Genomic DNA, 19620 nt, shown 5'->3' on the forward strand with positions numbered 1-19620 from the left:
ACCGTTCGGCAGCGAATTACTTATTGACAAGGCGACCACACGATATGCTAGCCGAAGTTAAAGAGTGGATATTAAATAAATCTATTTGGCAATAGATTACTAACCTCGGTAGGTTATAATAGCATGCTTCCGCGACATAGAACTCAAGTCCCAGTTATATTTATTCATACAGGCTTTAAACGGCGAGGTAGCCTACTCAGTCCCCGCACTTAATGGTCCGTATATGAGAATTCAATTCATAAGCGTTATATATCGCCACTGCCTTATTTCGCTTGGTTTTACTAACAGTTAGGCCTACGAAATATAACCCAATTGGGTAACTTACAGGACATGCCCTTTTAGATAGATTACTGCCTCACTTCTTTACTTCATTGAAGTAGAATATTCTTTACTTCATTGAAGTAGAATATTAAGATTTTGCAGTTCAAAAAGCTGCAATTTTCAGCGCGGATTCAACTCCGCCAGCTAGAAGCTAAGCGGTAAGTTACCGCTAGAAATCTGCGCTAATTTCACTTTTGTAATACCGAACTTCGCGGGTAGTGACGTTCGTGACGCAGATCGTTCACGTTTTCTCTCGATTCCTACGTTTTGCGGTAAGTCAATGTCAGCGGTAAAAAGGCTCTCGAAGACATCGTTATTAAGGGGTTTTGTAATCGCGATTGTCCGCTTCTCTCGAATTGTGACGGTAAATGTTGATTCCGCAGTGCGGTAGTTGTTTTGTAATGCCGCCCCTGGCATCTACTACACGGTATTGTAGCGCGTGAGTGTGCGCGCGTGCAATACTTTATTATTTTCCGAGGCTGGATTTCCGAGGCTGCGATCCCCTTTGGTTTGGATAATGGCTGACGCCCATTTCTATAACTCACGCGTATTATTTCTTGGAGGAAGGGTATCCAATAAGCAAGAGATATGGGACCACCAAATGGCGCGCAGCGCGAATTTTTTTTGAAAAAGTTGCCCTAATTACCAAAATATTTCTCTATAATTAATGTAAATTCACGAAAAAAATGTGGGCCCCTTTCGAGCTCAGGCCCTCCATCCCAATTGGGGGTTTGGGTGTGGCAGTTACGGTCATAGGCGCCAAATAGCCATTTCAACGCGCCATCGCCCCCTTCGTCCGTTTTCGCCCCCCTGGACCGACAAATCGCCCACGTTGGGAACCACTGATCTATCTGAATCTGTTGATTCGATGCTTTGAAGTCACCGCAAATGCGTACTGATCCATTAGATTTAGTGACGGCACCAATTGGTGCTGCCCAATCACTATAATTGATTGGTTCGAGAATACCAAAACCTTGATCCTATCCGATTCGGTTTGAACAGCGATTTGCCTTGCGAAAGGCAAAGGACGTGGCTTGTTAAATACGGGCTTGGCATTAGGTTTCAAGTGAATTGTCACCTTTGTCTTGGTGCAACGTCCTAATACATTAGAGAAAACGGAGGGAAATTTGGACTGAAAAGATGCCAATTTGTCGTTCGAATCACAAATGTTGATAGCATTACATGATTGCGATTTGACCACCTGCGAGGAAATTGCATCCAAAGCAGACGTTCCCTTAGCGGTCATGGAGAAAGCATCGCTCCAATCGAGACCAAAAATGTTTTGCCCACGGTGTTCGTCGAGAACTACCAATTTTAAGCCAACTCGAACTTCGGAACACACCTGCACGGTTACAGTGCAAATACCTGTCACTTTCAGTGGCTTGTCGCCGTACGCTACGAAAGAGCAATGGTATGCTGAGAGTATGCTGCGACGATTATACAGCATGGAAGCAAGTATTTTGAAGCTTCTAGAGAAGCAGCAGGAAATGATGGCGAAGCAACAAAGGCAGCATGAAGAAGCCATGGCCAATCACAAAGCACAGCGTAAAGAAGAGATAGAGCAACAACAGGCACGGCGTAAAGAAGATATGGAGCAGCAAAATGCTCGGCACAGAGAAGATTTGGAGCGCGAAGTTGAGATCTTTTCCCCCGTCGCAATTTTTTATCGATCCAGCTTTCAAAGTCTGCCGCCCCTGGCTCTCGCTCAAAATGCCGCCCCCTAAGTAGACCCAGGGCCGTAACAGCACTTCGTCGGGCCCCCAAAACGTTGGTCTTGCGCCCCATAGGGTGATAAACCGAACTTCTGGTGGCCTTCGCCCCCCAGACCCCCCTCATGCTATTCGCTGTTAATCGCTACTTTTCGTCTACATTGTGTGTCCGTTCCTGAGTCAGCTTTACTCGCCTATTTATATCATTCATGATTGAACCGGTCAATATGACGGGAAATTGCATATATATTGCTATCAATTTTTATCCTCTCTCTGCTCACCTAATCTGATTTACCGGTAGAGTTGAGTGAGGTGTGTTTGAAAAGGTACGACCCCTCAATAATAATTAAACATCTTCGGGCGGGCGGATCCGTTGTTATGACTTCGTTACGTAGGCCTAATGTTATTTCGCGAATTCCTGTCTGCTATATAAAAAATATAGAATCGCCCAAACGTACTATACTATAAGATCACAAGATTTCAAATTGTTATTTTTTCACTGGCTTATAATTTTTCCATGCGGATGGTATATCTGTCTTGTGAGGTTCAGATTGCCAAGACAGGAACATTCGACGCCAGTCATTTAAGCGCCTATGGACTGGACAATTAAACCTACATGTATTTTGTATAGGCCTATATGACGAAGTTTTCGGTCAGCATAGCTATCTCGGTCACAGCTATCTCGGTCTGCTTTACCAAATCGTAACCTAAAGTAGAGATCACTAACCTGCGGATAGATGGGCTACTTAGTTGCTACTTGAATAACCAGACAAGGACAAGGCTACTGCTGAGACAGCTAAAAGCAGCATAATTGGTCAATGGTCATGTTCATCCTATAGTTGGCCAGGCCCTACGAGCGCTCAAATTTGACAATTTAACTGCTGGTTTGAAAATCGGCATTTTTCCGAATAATCGATCGATATCATTTCCATTATCATAGTCAATTGGTCATTGTGTTGTGTTGCGGCGCTCCGATTGTTAGGAACAATCGACCTTGACGGCTATTTTGAAGTGGTTCCATTGCCACGTTAACATATTCGGAATCAGCGCGACACTAGCTTTCGATTGAGACCAGTTTGATTAATTTTCAGCTCATTGGGCGCCAGCTATAGGACTACCAATTACGCTGCTTTTAGCTGGATGTGTACACTGTGCAAGTGTGCAGCCTCATTTTGCCGCCCCCTTGGAGCCTGCCGCCCCTGGCGCAGAGCCAGAACCGCCAAGTGGCTGCTACGCCACTGTATTGAATCAGTACTAAAAACGGATCGAAAATAACAATCTTGACTATCCAAGTGAAGCGTGAAGGAGAGAATTGTTTTCTGTGTCCACACAACCTTTGAGTACACTCTGTTCAAACACGCGGCCCGCGAGACCATTTTCTGGGGCCCGCGACCGTAATTTGGATTTAGAAGTATTCGACAACATTTAACTGTCATATATCTTTTTTTTTATTTGAAAACTGGAAATTCGCCCCAAAACCACTCCAGAAGCTTGAAACTACTCATCGAACTTCACTATTACATCACTTTCAAAAGTTACCATTGAATACTTCGGCGATTGGAAATTTTCATCGCTATGGCACAGTAATCATTATATTCAAGTTGTTTTAGATCTGTTCCAGTATTCGAAGGTAAATCTAACGCTGATTTAATTTGATATAGGTAATGACATGATCAATAGTTTTGTTATCAGGAGTATGTCCGAAACCCGGATTAGGCCGCACTGCTCCAATAATGCTCTGATACCAGATCAATCTTTGTAAAATTCTAAAATGTTCTACCTATAATTGTGACACGTCAAATTTCCGCCAGCTGCAAAATTATAGCGCGACAGCTTTTACGATGTCCTGATGCATTTGTACTCTCGCATGGTGTCTACAGCAGCCATGCCAAGTACAGCAACAATTTTATTCAAATATTTCAAAATGTGATTTTTTTCGTGCCAAGCGTGAATTCACAATAGTGAATCACGTTTTAAAGATGCGTGTGGCATGTCAGTCTGCAAGGTCACGCCAAATAAGGCCTACTCGAAAATACATTGAATTCCCCTATGGTGCTGCGGCCCGCGCGCCATGAAAAAGTAGGAAATTGGCCCGCGAGTACATTTGAGTTTGAGACCTCTGGCCTAGATCGATATCAGTACCTTTTTCATACATAATTTAATCGAGCCCTTGATCGAGCGAGATAGTGTAATGGTTATGCGTCCGGCTTCTCGAGCGGTAGGTCGTGGGTTCGATCCCCGGCCGGGTCATACCAAAGACTCGAAAATTGGTATCCGCAGCTATCCTGCTAGGTGCTCAGCAATCACGGATAGCAAGGAGAAAAAAAAACGGGGCCGCAGACTAGATGACCTCATGGGACCGTATCGCAACTCCGTCGTCAAAAGCATCTCGATGGTGCAGGCGAAAACGATTATCATATCTCTGTCTCTATATAACTTTTTATATACTAAAAGTGTGGATTTTTATATGATACGGAAAAGTAATATGGCTAAATTCGTGAAAATTTGCATATTTTGAGCATATGCCGTAGAGCAAAAAGTTGACGTGATAGAAGAAAACCAGTAGCAATTTTGGAATCAGCAAGCCAAAATTAGCCTGAATCAAGTGCAAATTCAAAATCAACAAATTTTTCGTTCAAAATTGTAGCCCAGTGTATCCAAAAGCAGATTTTAGAAATCTAGATAAAAACCAAGCAAGAAGAAGCAAGAACGTCACCAACACTTCCTTAAAAAACGTCACTGGTCACGCAATTTCGCAAAGGGTTAAGCACTTAAGCAGCGGCGAGTCACAGCCGCGCCACCGCAGAAATTTGTTTATTCAACTGGCGTGGAATGGGGATTGTTCGGAGTCTGAAAATCGCCTTAGTTCCGAACAATCGCTCGACGCAATCGGGCATTGTCTTCAATCGTTCGAGATAGTGCCCATTTTCACATGGATGGAAGTGTTGATAGTTAACACAGAGGCTGAAAAGCACTGGCTGAATTAAAGTCGCTCAGTCTATTTTGAGTTTGCTGTTGGCTTTGGACAGCATATTATGTTGGTGGGCAACCTCTTGGGATTGGAATATACGCGTGTTGTGCGTAGGCCCCAACAGGCAGCATTTGATTGGCGACTGGGGTGATGAGAAAGCAAACGGATTCTAATAAGCATCCTCAAATTCCTCTCCATGAAAGACTTAGCTATGATATCACTCCGACACATGATAAATGCGTGCCATTATGATAATATGTCTCGACCGAGATGTTGCAATCACATCGTAAGCTGAATCTGATAACTGCATCAAGATAAATCTGCGATTCTAAGTTGAATCGAGTACCGGTACTGGAGCATTCAACACCGTAGTGAACCCAAAACCAAACGGCGGACTCAGCGAAAGCCAAGTACCAAACCAGAATAACCAGACCATACAGCCACAATACGGCCTGGCAAAGCAACACCTGCATTGCCGCCTGTAAAACAGCCTTGCAAGTTTAAATTCTCACAATTTTACGCGTCGTTATCTGCGAAGTATACAAGTATCGAGTTGTGTATGCATGCTTTTGACTTGATGTGATATGAAACCCCGAAATTATTGTTGCAATGTTGAAGCGTCGCATATATATTGATTGACGTTTGTATCGCCTAATACGCCAAATGCCAAACATCATCAGTATCGGGCTCAAACCTCACTTAATTCTGTGAGTCCACGGATATAATTTGTGTGATGATAAAATGTTCAAAAAAACTGCGTATAGCAGCTTCGTCCGCCAGGCACGTGTAGCAGAAATGATCCCTTTCGCGTCTTGACATTGACTTATATACGGACACGCATGAGTACACGCGACATCTCTCGAATTGAGACAGCCAATCAAAATCGCCGTCGAATGCAGGTTTGTTAAGAGAACGCGACGCTCGCGACGCTACGTGTGCACAGCTTCGAGACTGGAACTTGAAACGTCGCGTACCAATTACGCGAGTGTGGACTGCCCCTGTGGATATACGCCGGCATCACTCTGCACCATGTCTGAGCGTGTTCAAGTTGTTCTAGCGCTCATTTAGCTTGTCTTGAGTGTGTTTAACGTTTATTCAATTTGTTCTGGCACTCAGGTCTGGAGTTTTTACAGGGTGCGTTAAAGTTTGTCTACTGATCCGGTATAATGTCTGGGTTGTGTCTGAGGTGTGTACGTACAATTTGTTCTAGCACTCAGGGAACATGTCTTGGCTGTGTCTGTCTCCGATTATACCAGGGCCGGCCAACCCGTGGCCCGCGGGCCACATGTGGCCCGCGAGAAGGTTTTGAGTGGCCCGCGAGGTAATTTCCGAAATTTCTAATATCATCAAAAATGGATTGCACAGATTTTGAGCTTGCAAGGCCAACAATTAATTTGATTAGTCTGGCCGCAATACTTGAGATGTGATGAATAAAATATCAGTTCCGACGCATTGACAGATCCATCAGCCATTCACATATTGGTACATCTTCGTACACTACAATAAAGCAGAATAATTTGCGATAGATTAATCAAATATAAATATTTTCTACAAGCTTTGCGCAATATGTTGTCACTCGATTTCTTGTTTTTAATATCGTTGCCCTTTTGTTAAAATGGAAGAACACCTAATGTATCAGATTGAGTCTAACTATATTCGCGATTACGAGACAAAGTGTCGTTTATCATATGCGACCTTGCGTTTGCGCTCGCAGTAAGACCGTCCACCGTGAAACCTAGGCACGAAATGATTGACGCATGTTGGTCACAGCTTTCGATATCGATATACTATGCCCATGCGCCGAATAGCCCAGTCCTCGCAAACTTAGCCCAGCGATATACAGCAGGCTCGCAATATAGTCAAGTGACAATATTATTGACCTATGAACTTCAAAAAATTTTCGCGCTTCGCGCGGATAGTGGCCCGCGCAAAAGCTCGTCAATCGAATGTGGCCCTTTGGCCGAAAAGGTTGGCCAGCCCTGGATTATACCAATTGGTAAACTCAATGTATTTGTATCTTGCCAGATGGTCCAAAGAAGTGGTTCTCAAACGGGGGGGGGGGGGGGGGGGGGGCGAAACTGCGGTGAAATAATTTTTTTTATATATATGCAGGTATCACTCAGGTATCGCAGGCATCACTCTGCATCATGTATGGGGTGATCAAGTAGTTCTAGCACTCAGGTATCATATCTTGAGTATGTCTGACACGCCCCACACACCTTTCAGACACCTGAGTGATACCTGCGTATATCTGCAATGCCACGGCGGACGGGGCCCTGTGGATATACGCAGTTCACGCAGCTCACGCAGTTCACGCAGATCACGCAGGTCACGCAGATCACGCAGTTCACACGCGTTTGTTATCTGTCTGAAACGAGTTTTAGCTTACTCTTTGAAAGTAACTCGCAACGAAGGTTGTCAATTATATTGGCGAACAGCAAATTAATTATATAGTAGTCAATTAGGCGCGTACGATCTGTGCTATTAGAAAATTTTTACCTTTCTTGTCTTTCCTGCGACGTCGATCGCGTCCGCTTTCTTCCGAATCCGAATCGTCAGAATCTGAGAGACAACCGGATTTACTCGACGATTTCCGCCCTGATAACGAGACTCACATTTCCGATGCCGCCTGTGTCTTCTGCGTCTTGATCTCGAGTCGTAGCTGCTCGAGTCACTGTACGAGTCAGAATCAGATCCGGATCTACGACGTCTCCGGCGTCTCCTGCTCCGGTGGCGAGACCGCGAGCTGTGAGAAAACAGTGACAATGAGATGAGGAGTAGGGATGCAACCGATTCCAAAGAAATATTGAATGCAACGCCATTACACTCTCGTATTGGTATGGATGTATACTTGCGCGTTATGAAATTCGAAATTAGATCTGGGCAAATAAAGACTACATTGCGTTGTTACAACAAACGTCATTGTGTCGATTAGATAGACAGTCAGTCGCGTCGAAAAAAAGATACGCAGCAAAGTACACGGACTTCTGCAGTCAGATGACCTACATTCGCTAGATTCTACAAGACTCGACCTGGAATCGTCGCTGTCAGATCTCCTGTGTCTGCGTCTCCTCCTCTTCGATCTCGAACGATCCGAACTCGAACCAGAATCGTCGCTTCGTCTACGATGCCTTCTCCGTCTTCTGTGGCGCCTGCTGCCGTCCGAATCGCTCTCAGAGTCTTCACTTCCGTCTCTTCTTCTCCGCCTCCTCCTCCTTCTGCTTCTGCTTCGACTTCGCTAAAAACGAACCAAGCTTCGGTCAATTCTTACAACGGCAGAACTGAGACTCTTACGTCCGAATCCGAGGAGTAATCCGAACCAGATCGGTGTCTTCTCCTTCTGCGCCTTCTTCTGCGGCTTCGATCGCTAGAATCTGAAATTCAATTCGAAATAAACTTTGCAAGTAATAGTGAAAAATGGTTGTCGAGATAGTGCAGAAAGCCAAGCCGGTCATCCAGAAAGTTAATATATCCACGCAGTAGTAGCTTTTCCGACAGGGCTGACAAGGACGGTAGAACCTTGGGATCAGGAAACATCAAGGAGTGAAGGCCTTGGGCAAACTTTTAGCTCGCGGGCCGCATCCCACATTATTGAATCCATTCGCGGGCCGTATTTTATAGAGGTGAGATACTAAGCGAAAGCGAAATTTCAACATTGCTATTTGATTACATAGCGACCGGTGACATGGAAATAACGATATGCATTTGTGTATTTAAAACGAACCAAACATTGCATCCTTCGTAAACCACCTCTGAATGACGCTTTACATTCAAAAGACACGTTCGTAGAGCAGTGCTTCTCAACCGGTGGGTCGCGAAGACGTCTTAATTGTTGCACTTTCGTATTCATATTCCAAGCAATTTATATTTTAACGGTTAGAAGTCAAATCAAGCAAAATAGTTGGATCAATTAATCGCGTGCTTCAGAAAACACACACACATACAAATATGCTGCATTTCATAACGACCTGTGATATTTTATCGCAATAACGAGCTATTTGGGGAAGTCATAATGGCAATTCACGGGCAATATGTATGTATAGATATATCTTGAAATGTGTAAGTCCGAGCTCGGACACATCCGGCGATCCGTCCGAGCAACAAAGTTTCGAACATTCATATATTTTCGCCACAGAGATCAAAACGGATGGAAAGCTATGTAGCGAGAATAAGTATCAACAGGATCTAGTGGCCTACGGACGAACGTGTTGGAGTGTTATGAATGAACGAGCGACTTAAATATTTTGTCACAACTGTTGCAACTATGAATCCCACTTTACTGGCCGTTACCCCAAAAGGAAAGACGTCCAAGGATTCTATTTTAGTTTGTTGGGTTAAAGTATCCGACAAGCTTCATTTTTGCGGCCTCAAGCGCAGGTGCTCAGAGGCTCTTGATAGCATGAAATTTAAGAGCGCCGAAACACGGAGGCGCCAAACAGCATGAAATTTAAGTTTTAAGCCCCAAACGCGTCAAATCCTGGAATTTCGCCCAAAATTCCACAACCAACCTCCTGAGGAAGCTCCAGAGTCACTCCTCCTCCTCCTCCTCCTTCTCCTCCTCCTCCTGCTCCTGCTCCTCTCACTCCCGCTCTCACTGTGGCTGCGAGACCCGGAACTGTGACGTCGTCGATGACGTCGCCGCCGAGACTCTGAAAAGGGAGGACAAAATTCAAACCCAACATGCATGATGACGTCAAAAACCATCGCACGCCGATCCCGCTCGCGCATGCGCCGCCGCTCAATCGACCCTTGACCCCACCGAGAGCATTTTCAAGCCCCACCCCACCCCCCCCCCCCCCAGCCCGTCAACCCCAACCGATCTCGAGACGCCGCATCGCGAGCAGACCAGCGGCGGCGCATTCAAAATGAGAGGGATCCGCTGCAGCAGCCACTCACTGCGGTCCGAGTAGTCGCTGTAACTGTCCGAGGAGTGGCGGCGTCTGCTACGGTGCTTTTTCTTCCGCCTCCTGCTCCTCCCTCCTCCTCCTTCCTCCTCAGAGTACTCGCTCCTGGAGTTCGACCTGCTCGAGTAATCGGAACCACCGCTTCTGCGTCTCCGAGATCTGTGTTTCCGTCTGCCGCGTCTTCTGCTCCCTCCTCCTTCCTCGTCGCTGTACTCTGATGCAGACTCTCCCTCTTTGCTCCCTCCTCTCCTGTGTCTGCGCCTCCTGCCACCACGGCGACCCCCTCCGCTGTCGTCGGATCCGGACGCGGAACCGTAATCGGACCCGGATCTCCGGCGACCTGCCTTCCTTCTGCCTCTGCGACCGCCACGTCTGGATCCGGATCGAGATCGAGAATCGGATCCGGAATATTCGTCTCCGTCTCCGCCGCGTCTCCTCCCTCTTCGACCTTTCCTCCTGCGGGATCGAGATCCGGATCTGGAACCGGACCCGGAATCGTCTCCGGAATCTCTCCTTCCTCTCCTCCTTCTGCCGCCCTTCCTTCGACGACCTCCTTCTACGTCACTGCTGCCGCTGCGGCTGCCGCTCCTGGAGCCCCGGTTTCTGCGACTCCGGTGTCTCCGGTTCTTGCCTCCTCGCCCCCCTTCGTCCGAGTATCCGGACGCGGAACCGGATCCGGACCTCCTCCTTCCCCTCCTGCCTTTTTTCTTTCCCTTTCCTCCTCTCTCGTATTCGGAATCCTCGCTGTCGTCACCGCCTTTTTTCCCTTTCTTCTTTTTCCTTCCTTTTCTCTCTCCTCCTCCTTCTTCGTCGTCGTCGTCATCGTCGCTCTCGCCTCGTTTTCCTTTTTTCTTCTTTTTTCCTTTTTTCCCTCCGCCCGAATCGCTCTCGCTTTCCGACTCTCCTCCTTTCCTTCCTCCTTTCTTTTTTCCCTTTTTTCCTTTCCCGCCTCTCTCGTCTTCTTCGTCGTCGTCGCTGAAATCTCCTCCTTTTTTCCCTTTTCTTCCTTTTCTCTTTCCTCCTCCCACGACCGAGTCCTCGTCGTCACTCTCTCCTCCTTTCCCGCCTTTCTTCTTCCTCCTCCCCTTTGTGACGTCGCCGGAAAAGGCGCTGTCCGCGTCATCGTCCTTCTTTTTTCCCTTCTTCCTTTTCGTTCCTCCCGCGCTCTCGTATTCGGAGTCTTCTTCGTCGTTCTCTCCTTTCTTTTTTCCTTTTTTCTTTCCTCCGACTTCCTCGTCGCTCTCGCTCTCCCATCCTCCTCCCGCCTTCTTCCTCTGCCTGCGTCTGTTCTCTCCTATGTCACTCTCGTCACTCTGCTCACCGTCTCTCCTTCTCCTTCTTTCTCTCTCCTCGTTCTCGTCAAAGGCCAGTCCGCTGTCTGCGTACGATCCTTCGCTCTCTCTTCTTTCTCTTCTCGTTTTGCGGCGTCGCTCCATCGCCAGCTGAATGCAAATAGAGTATTTTTCAACCTAGTTCCTTCACCGTTAGCTTGGACAGGGTCGCCACCTTGTTACAAATCACAAAAGTAAAGTTATTGGAACTAGGAAACTGACCGATTCTGTCATTTTTACTGAAAATCTTTGGGTAGGGTTGACTGAAAAAGGGAAATTTTTCAGTCCTACCACCGAATGACCCCCTAGTTCAGTGGTTGTCAACTGGGGCCTCAAAATAATGTCGTCGTGAAATTTTAATTTATTTGCTTTTGGTGACCGCGAATCAACTCGATCAATTTGAAAGGAAGCGCATTGACGGTCGCGTGAAATTGGAGCAATTCGAGCATTATTTGATGCCCGAAATTGGAAGCTATACTCGACGGATTCTCAATAGATCAATATCGACTGAAGGTACGAGAACTGAAGGTTACATTTCATGCAGGTGGGTAACATTTTCCTGGCATATAAAATCTCATTGTCAGAAATGGGCTGCGTGAATTTGCCGGATGAAAAACAAGTTGTCGGAGAGGCCTCTTTTAATTGACTTGCCGATATACGCCGATCGTTAAAATCTAAACCAAAGGGCTTCTTGCGAGGACATGTGCCGCATGTTACGCTTAGACACAGTAAGAGCATAGCACCGTCACTCATCTTATGAACTGCAGCGCCAAGACCAGTGTCGGGGAAAAGAAGAAGACATTACACGGTTGAAGTCGCGGGTAATGCGAAATCCTTGTGGAATTCATTGTAGCCCCTTTTCAACGTTATAAATACACACCAATAGAACCATGCAAAATATCCAAATGTGATTACAACAGAATAGTATGTAATTTACGATCGTTTTGGTAGTTCAATTTGAACTTCGATGCAACGGAACGATTGGAGAAGGTTTCTTAACGGGGATCAGATTCAAGTTTTGAAAAGAGAAGGCCTCTAGATACAAATGGAGCGATGATACAGTTATGTCAGGTTTACATCTGGAAAACATGGGTAGATAACTACAGAAGTTTTTTAGTCTTAGATCTCCAACAGTATATATCCGATCTTCAGGTATGAATATTCATAATATTAGTAAGATTACAAACTCAACCCTCGGATTTCATGAATAAAGAGAGAGAAATCATTGTAAAAGTCAATTTCACTAGAACCGACGAGCGCGTGTATAGGTAAATCAACGATAGATCGCTGCAGCTTTAGGTCCAAAATGGCGGACGCCATACGTAACAATCAAATGACGACACAATAGCCTCGCACTTTTTGTCCTTCTACATTCTTTGGCCACCATCTATCTTTGTGGAAATGGCACTCGTTCATATCAAGTCAAGTCGAGAAGTCAACCCATTTTTTACGTGAATAGTATGTATGTATCAAGAGAAGTTCTTTTGTTGCTGTTTATCACTAAGCCTCCAGTTACCAGTTGCGCCCAATAGCAACCTGACCAAGAGATCTATCGACTACTCGGGACCTATCATCTGGAATGCATTACCACCACATATCCGTGAATTGCCTTACTTTGCCCTACTTTGCCCAGACGTTGCTTCATTGATCATTTGCTACCATAGTTTAATTTTTCTTCTATTTTCCTTTTTTAACGAACATTTTTACAGCCAGACGGTTTAGAGCAGGGCTGGCCGACCTTTTTGGCCAAAGGGCCACATTCGATTGACGAACTATTATACGCGGGCCACTAACCGCGCGAGGCGCGAATATTTTTCGAAGTTCATAGGTCAATAATATTGTCACTTAACTATATTGCGTGCCCGCTGTATATCGCTGGGCGCAGTTTGCAAGGACTGGACTATTCGCCGCCTGGACATATCGACATCGAAAGTTTCGACCAACATGCATCAATCATTTCGTGCCTAGGTTTCACCGTCGACGGTCTTTCTGCTAGCGCAAACGTAATGTCGCAACCTTCTCGCGGGCCACGGGTTGGCCGGCCCTGGTTTAGAGTCAAGTGTACCTGTTTGATGCTGGTGTGATCAGACTAGATGACCTTCACGGTCTTATCGATCATTCCTATCTAATACCGAATACTGTGTATGCATATTTTCTGTACCACCACCACTGCACTGTGTCATGTATTTTGGTTGGATCAAAATAAAGACTCTCTCTCTCCTGGAGCAGATGACGAATGCATGATAATTGAGCAAAATTTGAACTGGATTTTCGTGGGGATCCGTGAGGTTCCCAATGGGGGCCGCGAAGACAAAATGGTGGAGAACCACTGTCCTAGATCGCCTGCATTATGGATCGCCATTTTTGGCGAGTTTTTTATGTGTCCGTCCGTTAGCCTGGCTGTCGAAGCTTTAAAGGAAGACCAATCTCCAAATAGGTCCTCAAAAAAGAATCCTCCTATATTTATTCACAAAACAGATATCCTGAAATAGTAGAGCCAGGATCAGTCGGGGCTTCGATGTTTCGTGTGAAATTGGACTCGGTTGGTTTCTGAACTATTTCGAAATTTGCATAATGGAAAACTCAACTGCTTGACCATCGACGGGCTACAGGGTAAGCCAGGCAGCAAGGTTTACCTGAACTTTCTCAGTGTCTTCCATATCGATCGGTTCTCCGAACTCGTCGAGCAGAATGTTTCCTTCTTCGTCGATCGCCACGTTCTCGAGTCCGATGTCGTCTGGATCCCAATTCTGATCGATATCGTCTTGGGCGATTCCGAGAGCCGCCAGGCGCTCTTCCAGTCTGCGCTTGGCCGACTCAGATCCTCCCTCGCGAGTTTTCATCTGAATCAACCAGGAAACAGATTTGAAACAAAGTCAGGCATACAATTGACTATTGATATTGTTACGTTGTTACGGAGTAAACCGTCAATCGATCGGATCCGACCCGTGGGCCGTATGCTGCCCGTCCCTGCTCTAGTGTATGATATATTTCCGTTTGTTGGGCCCAGTTAAAAGTTTAAAACTAGACTATAATCGCCATCCAGGCGATTTTGTGGGATATCAGGAAGTTGCCCTGGTCGCTAGGTATAATTGCCTCGTCATTTTGCTTCAATCCCAGGTCTTCTTCGTAATTCACGAATCACAATCCATCTAACGGAATACCCATGCGCGATTTTTCTAAAGTTATTTGATTTTTGATTTTTAAATCAAGATGGTACTTAGCCCACATATGAGGTGATTGCTCAAGACACTTGGTTGATTACTGACTGCTGTCATAATTTACTTCGCTCTGTTCATTCTGTTTGTACCTCAGTTGCTTATGTCTGTGTGATTGTGAGTGCATGTTCCATGTTGGTAGATTGTAGACGAATTTCACATCGATCAGTAGTACGGACACTGGACAACAATCTAACAGTGGCCGCAGCGGCGTAGTTTCCGAAAAGGTGGCAATTTTGACTGGTTTAATAACGCCGAGCGTGTATAATCTTTGATCGAAGATGCTGAGTTGCCATAAAATGACTGGCTTGCGCTCATCCTGTTTTCGAACATGATTACTGATGAGTTACTCGAAAAAGCATAGTGTAGCAGCCCTCGTGCGCCCCTATCTGGGTTGGCGCCCTTGGGATGCTTGAATGATTTCATGCTCGGCGTTCCTTTTTTGTGTTGCGTCTCGTCGCTGCTGGGTTGTTGAGTACGACCGAGTGAATAAACTTCCTATCTGAACAAAGGCCTCTACAATGGCTTAGACGATCGATATTCCGTGTGGAGCGAGGATCATAACGAGTTGTCGTAACTTCGTCCGTCTCCGCCTTAGCTACCGAGATGTACCTGCGTCCGCAGACGGATCTATCTAATAAAGCGAAACGTGCCTTGATAGATGCCGCCGTACGAGATGAGCATGGGTTTGGATTCGGATTGGCTTTACCGATTTTGTGGGAGATTATGTGGCGAATGACGACAAAATTTATTGAGATCACTTATTGATGTACTTATGGTACACTCGGTGCCAATGAACATGAGAGGTGCAGCCCTATGCTACGTTATTTTTAACCAAGAAAATTGTTGGTTGTGAAAGAAAAAATTCCAATTCCTCCTTCCATAAATTAGAATATTTTCTGAATTTCAAGTTAGAATCGGAGTAGGATTGGATGTGGATTTGTTTACATATCAAAATTTCCGGATTAGGATTTGAACCTTCGGATTTGGATGGAATTAGAACATAGAAATTCAAAATCCGGTGATCTGTGGTTGCGAGGCTTCTGCACGAACTGAAGTTTTGCTGATTTCAGGTCCGCTAAGGATTTTGTTGGTTTCTATGATACTTATAGATAACATATTATCCTCAAATCGTTCTTCGAGCGCATATACTATATCTGGTTCGCTCGGCGCTGCTTCATTTTTAGGAGGGGAGACAGAAACCGAGCGACATCATATTGCGGGAAGCGGGCAGAAAATTTTGGCATCCTCGTTTGTTTACATAGAACTGAGACGAATGAAGTAAATATCTGACCATGTCTTCGAAAACTTCTTCCGGCACGTATTGATATTTCACGATCTTCCTCCCACTCTTGGTGCGCACGAACGTCTTTATCCTTCTTTCTCCTGCACGACAACAGCGTCATAACACAAGAGAGAGGCAGGAGGACGAGCACTCACTCTTCCCGTCCGCTCCCACTCTCCACATCAACTTCTCCGCGAATATCTTTCGTTCCGCTCGTCTGCGCAGCGCGTTTCTCTTTTGCTCCTCTCGTTCCGCGCGGGCGATCATCTCCTGAACGAACCAATAGCTGTGCCGGAATCCGCCGCCGATTCTGAAAGGAAAACGTTTGAGCGACATTTGCAACCGCCGCCATCTTGTCGGTGTGACGTCACTCACCTGATGTACTTGGTGGTCTCGCATTTCGAATGGTCCAATCGCATCGCGCACTTCCAGCACGGCGCCGTGACGTCACACTCCGTCTGCTTGTCCGCGGCGGCGCGTTTCAAGGGAACGTTGTTGATGGTGCGCCCCCCTCTGGCGGCGGTGTGCGGCGGCGTGTCGGTCACTGGGGGCGCCGACACGAACCCGCGATATTCCACCTTTTTCTCGCCGCGGGAACTCTGAACGAAGATTTTGAACCGAGTGTGGCTTCTGTGGGAGGACTAACTGACTATTTATGAAACAGATATGGCCGATTATACGCAACGCAGTTCTATGAAACAGGCCGAGGCTGCTCTCACGCGTTTATCTGTATTGACAAACTCCTTGCGACGGACTGTTGTTAAGAAAGAACGTTGGTGGCGCTCGATCTTGTTAAGAAGCATGCGAGTGAGACATGGACGCGTTTTCACGAAAAAGATCAAAAAGCTGCCGGTCTGCGATTACGCGAAACCCGATATTGGGCCGTACAATGGGAACAAAAGAACGTCTCACATCGACCTCTTTTGTGAGGTTGTAGTTGAACGGGCACTGTTACGACCTGAGTTCCATTATGACATCGCGAAGAAGGATATGCATGTTGTCATGTAAACAGTAAAAACCTATTTGCAGTCAAATTGCAACCCGCTTACGGCCACAGTTAGATCGTTCGAATCTGTCTTTGTTCTGGAATGTGTTCTTACGTCGAAAGAAACAATGGATCGAGTCGATTAGGATCGCTATCAAAGTATAATAGAATACGTCGCGGTAATATGATTTCGTTTGTTGTACCGTTATTATCACGGCTATTGTGATAACACCAAAACAAGACCGGTAAACATGAGAAAATATCTCACCCAAACGCTCGGATGAATCGCCGGCAATCTCTCGACGTCTTCGACTGAACTTTTTACGAAATAGGGAGGAAGCGCGCTCTTTCTGCCTGACTTTGGTCGGCCATCTTGAAAATAGGAAGAGCGATCAACTGGATTTAAACCAGGGTTCAAAGCGCTTTGTCTGAGCTTAGACTTCGAACCAATCCAATATCATGACAATGGTGACATGTTGATAATGTGATATTGGAATAACACAAAAAAATCACAAATATATTCTGGGAAACATTCGTTAATGATACGGATTAAAGATCACTTTATTGATAACTGTACATATTGTTCGGAAGACTTTTCATTCGTCAATTCACTGATTTACAATTGACCTATCAAAACTTTGCAACATAATTTCTGTAATTTCGACCGTCATATAAGCGTGACTTACCGCCCGGTTCTGTTATCCCCGGAAGTCTTTTCACAGCAGGTGTGGTCGAAGCTCTCAGTTTACCCGCATTAAGAGGCGGCGCTTGTATCGCGAATTGCGGGCCAGTCCCAGTGGCGAGATGGGGCAGAGAAATCTCGCCCGACATCGCCCACAAACTGTTGAAAAACGACGTCTTACTTTTGCATTCTCGAGCACCAAATATCCGCGAACCTGATAAATTTTTCCGGAGTCGGTTGCGGAACCGGAACGGCTTCTTCTGGCGCTTCCGGAGATTCGTCCTCTTGGTATTGAGTTGCGGCTTCTGTTCGCGTGTCAGGACCTAAACATTGTCGCTCAGTCTAAGCCTTTTCTAACATCCGGGACTTGTTAAACTTATTTCATTGCCGACCCTTCGAAAAATGTCGGAATGCTCATCACTTTGTGATCCAATCTCTCTTTAGTCTATTTGAAAGTTAAAATATGTTTAGACAAACCCATACTATCTACAATAAGGCGATTAATGACCAGCAGATAAGTATCATGCAATGTCATATCCAAGGATAACCAGCTTTTTAGGTTTGTTTCAACATCCCCCTTCCATCAGCAGCACCAAAGCAAGCCTCACCTTGTACGCAAGTCTCTCCCTCAATCGTCAACGTTCCTCCGACTCCAGTTCTGAGCGCGACCAACCTTTTGGGTTGAAACGGAACCGGCCTCTTATTTCTCGCAGAAGATTTCATTTCCACAAATTAACTCGCTCTCAATCGGCGGCTCTATGTCACGAAATGACCCGAACAGAGAGTGTCGGCGCGTATTAATTATGAGGGACAATGCGGTGTCGTATGACTGGATTCCTCCCACAAGGAGAGCGATTGTGTTGTGACAAAACAAAAGCGCGTATCGTGAACCCGCGCCCTTCATAACCAGACGTTTGCAATTAGTTGATCGAGGCTCATTAAAAAAAAATTTGGCTCAATTCCAACCAGTAGAAGCGAAGGTATGACAGTACAAGATTTTGTATTTACGATGGAAAATTCTCTCATTATTTACTATATCTCCCAACCGTCAATACTAAATCAATCGTCAATCCTAAATTTCGAACATCAATAGCTTCGCTTCTAAATCAACAATAAACGAGCATGCACCTTGACAATGCCAAAAATTCTACTTGCTTTGTTGCAAAAGTTTGTTCGAAATAAAAGCTTTCCGTTTGTGGATATATTTAATGACTCTTTGCTATGAGCTTAACCCGCAACCACAAAACATCAAGAGCGAAATACACTACATATAGTCATCGAATGATGCTTATCCAACCAAGCAGGGGCCCCGGCCGCGTAGCAACATCCCTGTATTCAATCCAACCCTTGAACAGAGCGCGACAGTTGCAGCGATCGCGAAAGAGAGGGACAAAAACATTTACATGGTTGTATAATACGGTTACCATGCGTCCTCTTGTAACAGGATTTGCCCTCTTTTTTGACTTTCTTGAAAGTGTCCTCGGAGGACGCCCTTTTGTCCTCTTTTTTGAGTATTTAGGTCATATATATATAGATAGAAAAATGCGACTGATATGTCGGGAGCTGGGCGGTAAGTTGACCTTTTTTAAGTCAACCACCTGGCAACGTCGAGTAGAAAACGGTATTTTGGGCGGGCGCTGATCGGAAAAGTTGACCTTTTTTTTAGTCAACCGGCCACAAAGTGGGAAAAATTTACCGTTATTTCAGAATTCGTCTCCAGTTTTGCAAGTCTGAAAATTCTGAAAAAGTGTCCTCTTTTCCGATTTCCAAAATAGGGTAATCCTATTGTATAATGTAAAAATCTAGCAGGCGTACGGGGTTAGTCTTGATTTCGTATGTTTATTGTATCATAAAACCAAATCCGTGCGATTGGGAAGTTGTCGGAATAGAGGAAATCGTTCATGATATGTTGGCATGTGGGAGTGAAATGGATTCGGTTTCTGAAGAGACTGTTACTGCTCCTGTTGATGATATTGGATCAGGGATGGTAGTCATGGTACCATTGAAGTCGTGTGAAAAGATGAATGATGATGTTCATGGGGAAGAAAGAAGCGTGATGGATGACTCTTTGATGGAAGGACATTTGGCTGCGGATTGTGGAGATGATAGTGCTCCGGTGGCTTCATCTATTGAAAACAAGAACTCGCTGTGGGACTTGGTTGGTAGAGAAGTAAATGTATCGGATATACTTGGAACTTTGAAGCCGTTGGTGGA

The 19620-nt window shown here is 45.6% G+C and overlaps 1 protein-coding gene across 4 annotated transcripts in view; it reads right to left on the bottom strand.

The window, feature by feature from the left end:
• Positions 1 to 18341, bottom strand: part of LOC145440625 (uncharacterized) — a 35322-nt gene extending 16981 nt beyond the window's left edge. For 2 of the 4 annotated variants that reach the window (XM_080318309.1, XM_080318310.1), the window contains exons 1-14: positions 18015 to 18339; positions 17621 to 17729; positions 17411 to 17565; positions 16993 to 17096; positions 16115 to 16338; positions 15895 to 16049; positions 15749 to 15840; positions 13873 to 14079; positions 9898 to 11347; positions 9510 to 9650; positions 8296 to 8375; positions 8034 to 8239; positions 7617 to 7747; positions 7501 to 7563 (exon numbers count right to left, since the gene is read on the bottom strand). In XM_080318309.1, coding sequence (XP_080174435.1) covers positions 7501 to 7563; positions 7617 to 7747; positions 8034 to 8239; positions 8296 to 8375; positions 9510 to 9650; positions 9898 to 11347; positions 13873 to 14079; positions 15749 to 15840; positions 15895 to 16049; positions 16115 to 16338; positions 16993 to 17096; positions 17411 to 17565; positions 17621 to 17729; positions 18015 to 18129 — 3232 coding nt within the window. In that variant the 5' untranslated portion in view covers positions 18130 to 18339. Of the gene's footprint in view, positions 1 to 7500; positions 7564 to 7616; positions 7748 to 8033; positions 8240 to 8295; positions 8376 to 9509; positions 9651 to 9897; positions 11348 to 13872; positions 14080 to 15748; positions 15841 to 15894; positions 16050 to 16114; positions 16339 to 16992; positions 17097 to 17410; positions 17566 to 17620; positions 17730 to 18014 lie in introns of all 4 variants that reach the window. The other 2 variants (XM_080318311.1, XM_080318312.1) reach the window with 2 other exon arrangements.
• Between the last annotated feature and the right edge of the window lie 1279 nt (positions 18342 to 19620).

Source organism: Botryllus schlosseri, chromosome 6, assembly GCF_051294905.1.
Source record: "Botryllus schlosseri isolate E-star chromosome 6, Bs_hap1, whole genome shotgun sequence".
NCBI lineage: Eukaryota > Metazoa > Chordata > Ascidiacea > Stolidobranchia > Styelidae > Botryllus > Botryllus schlosseri.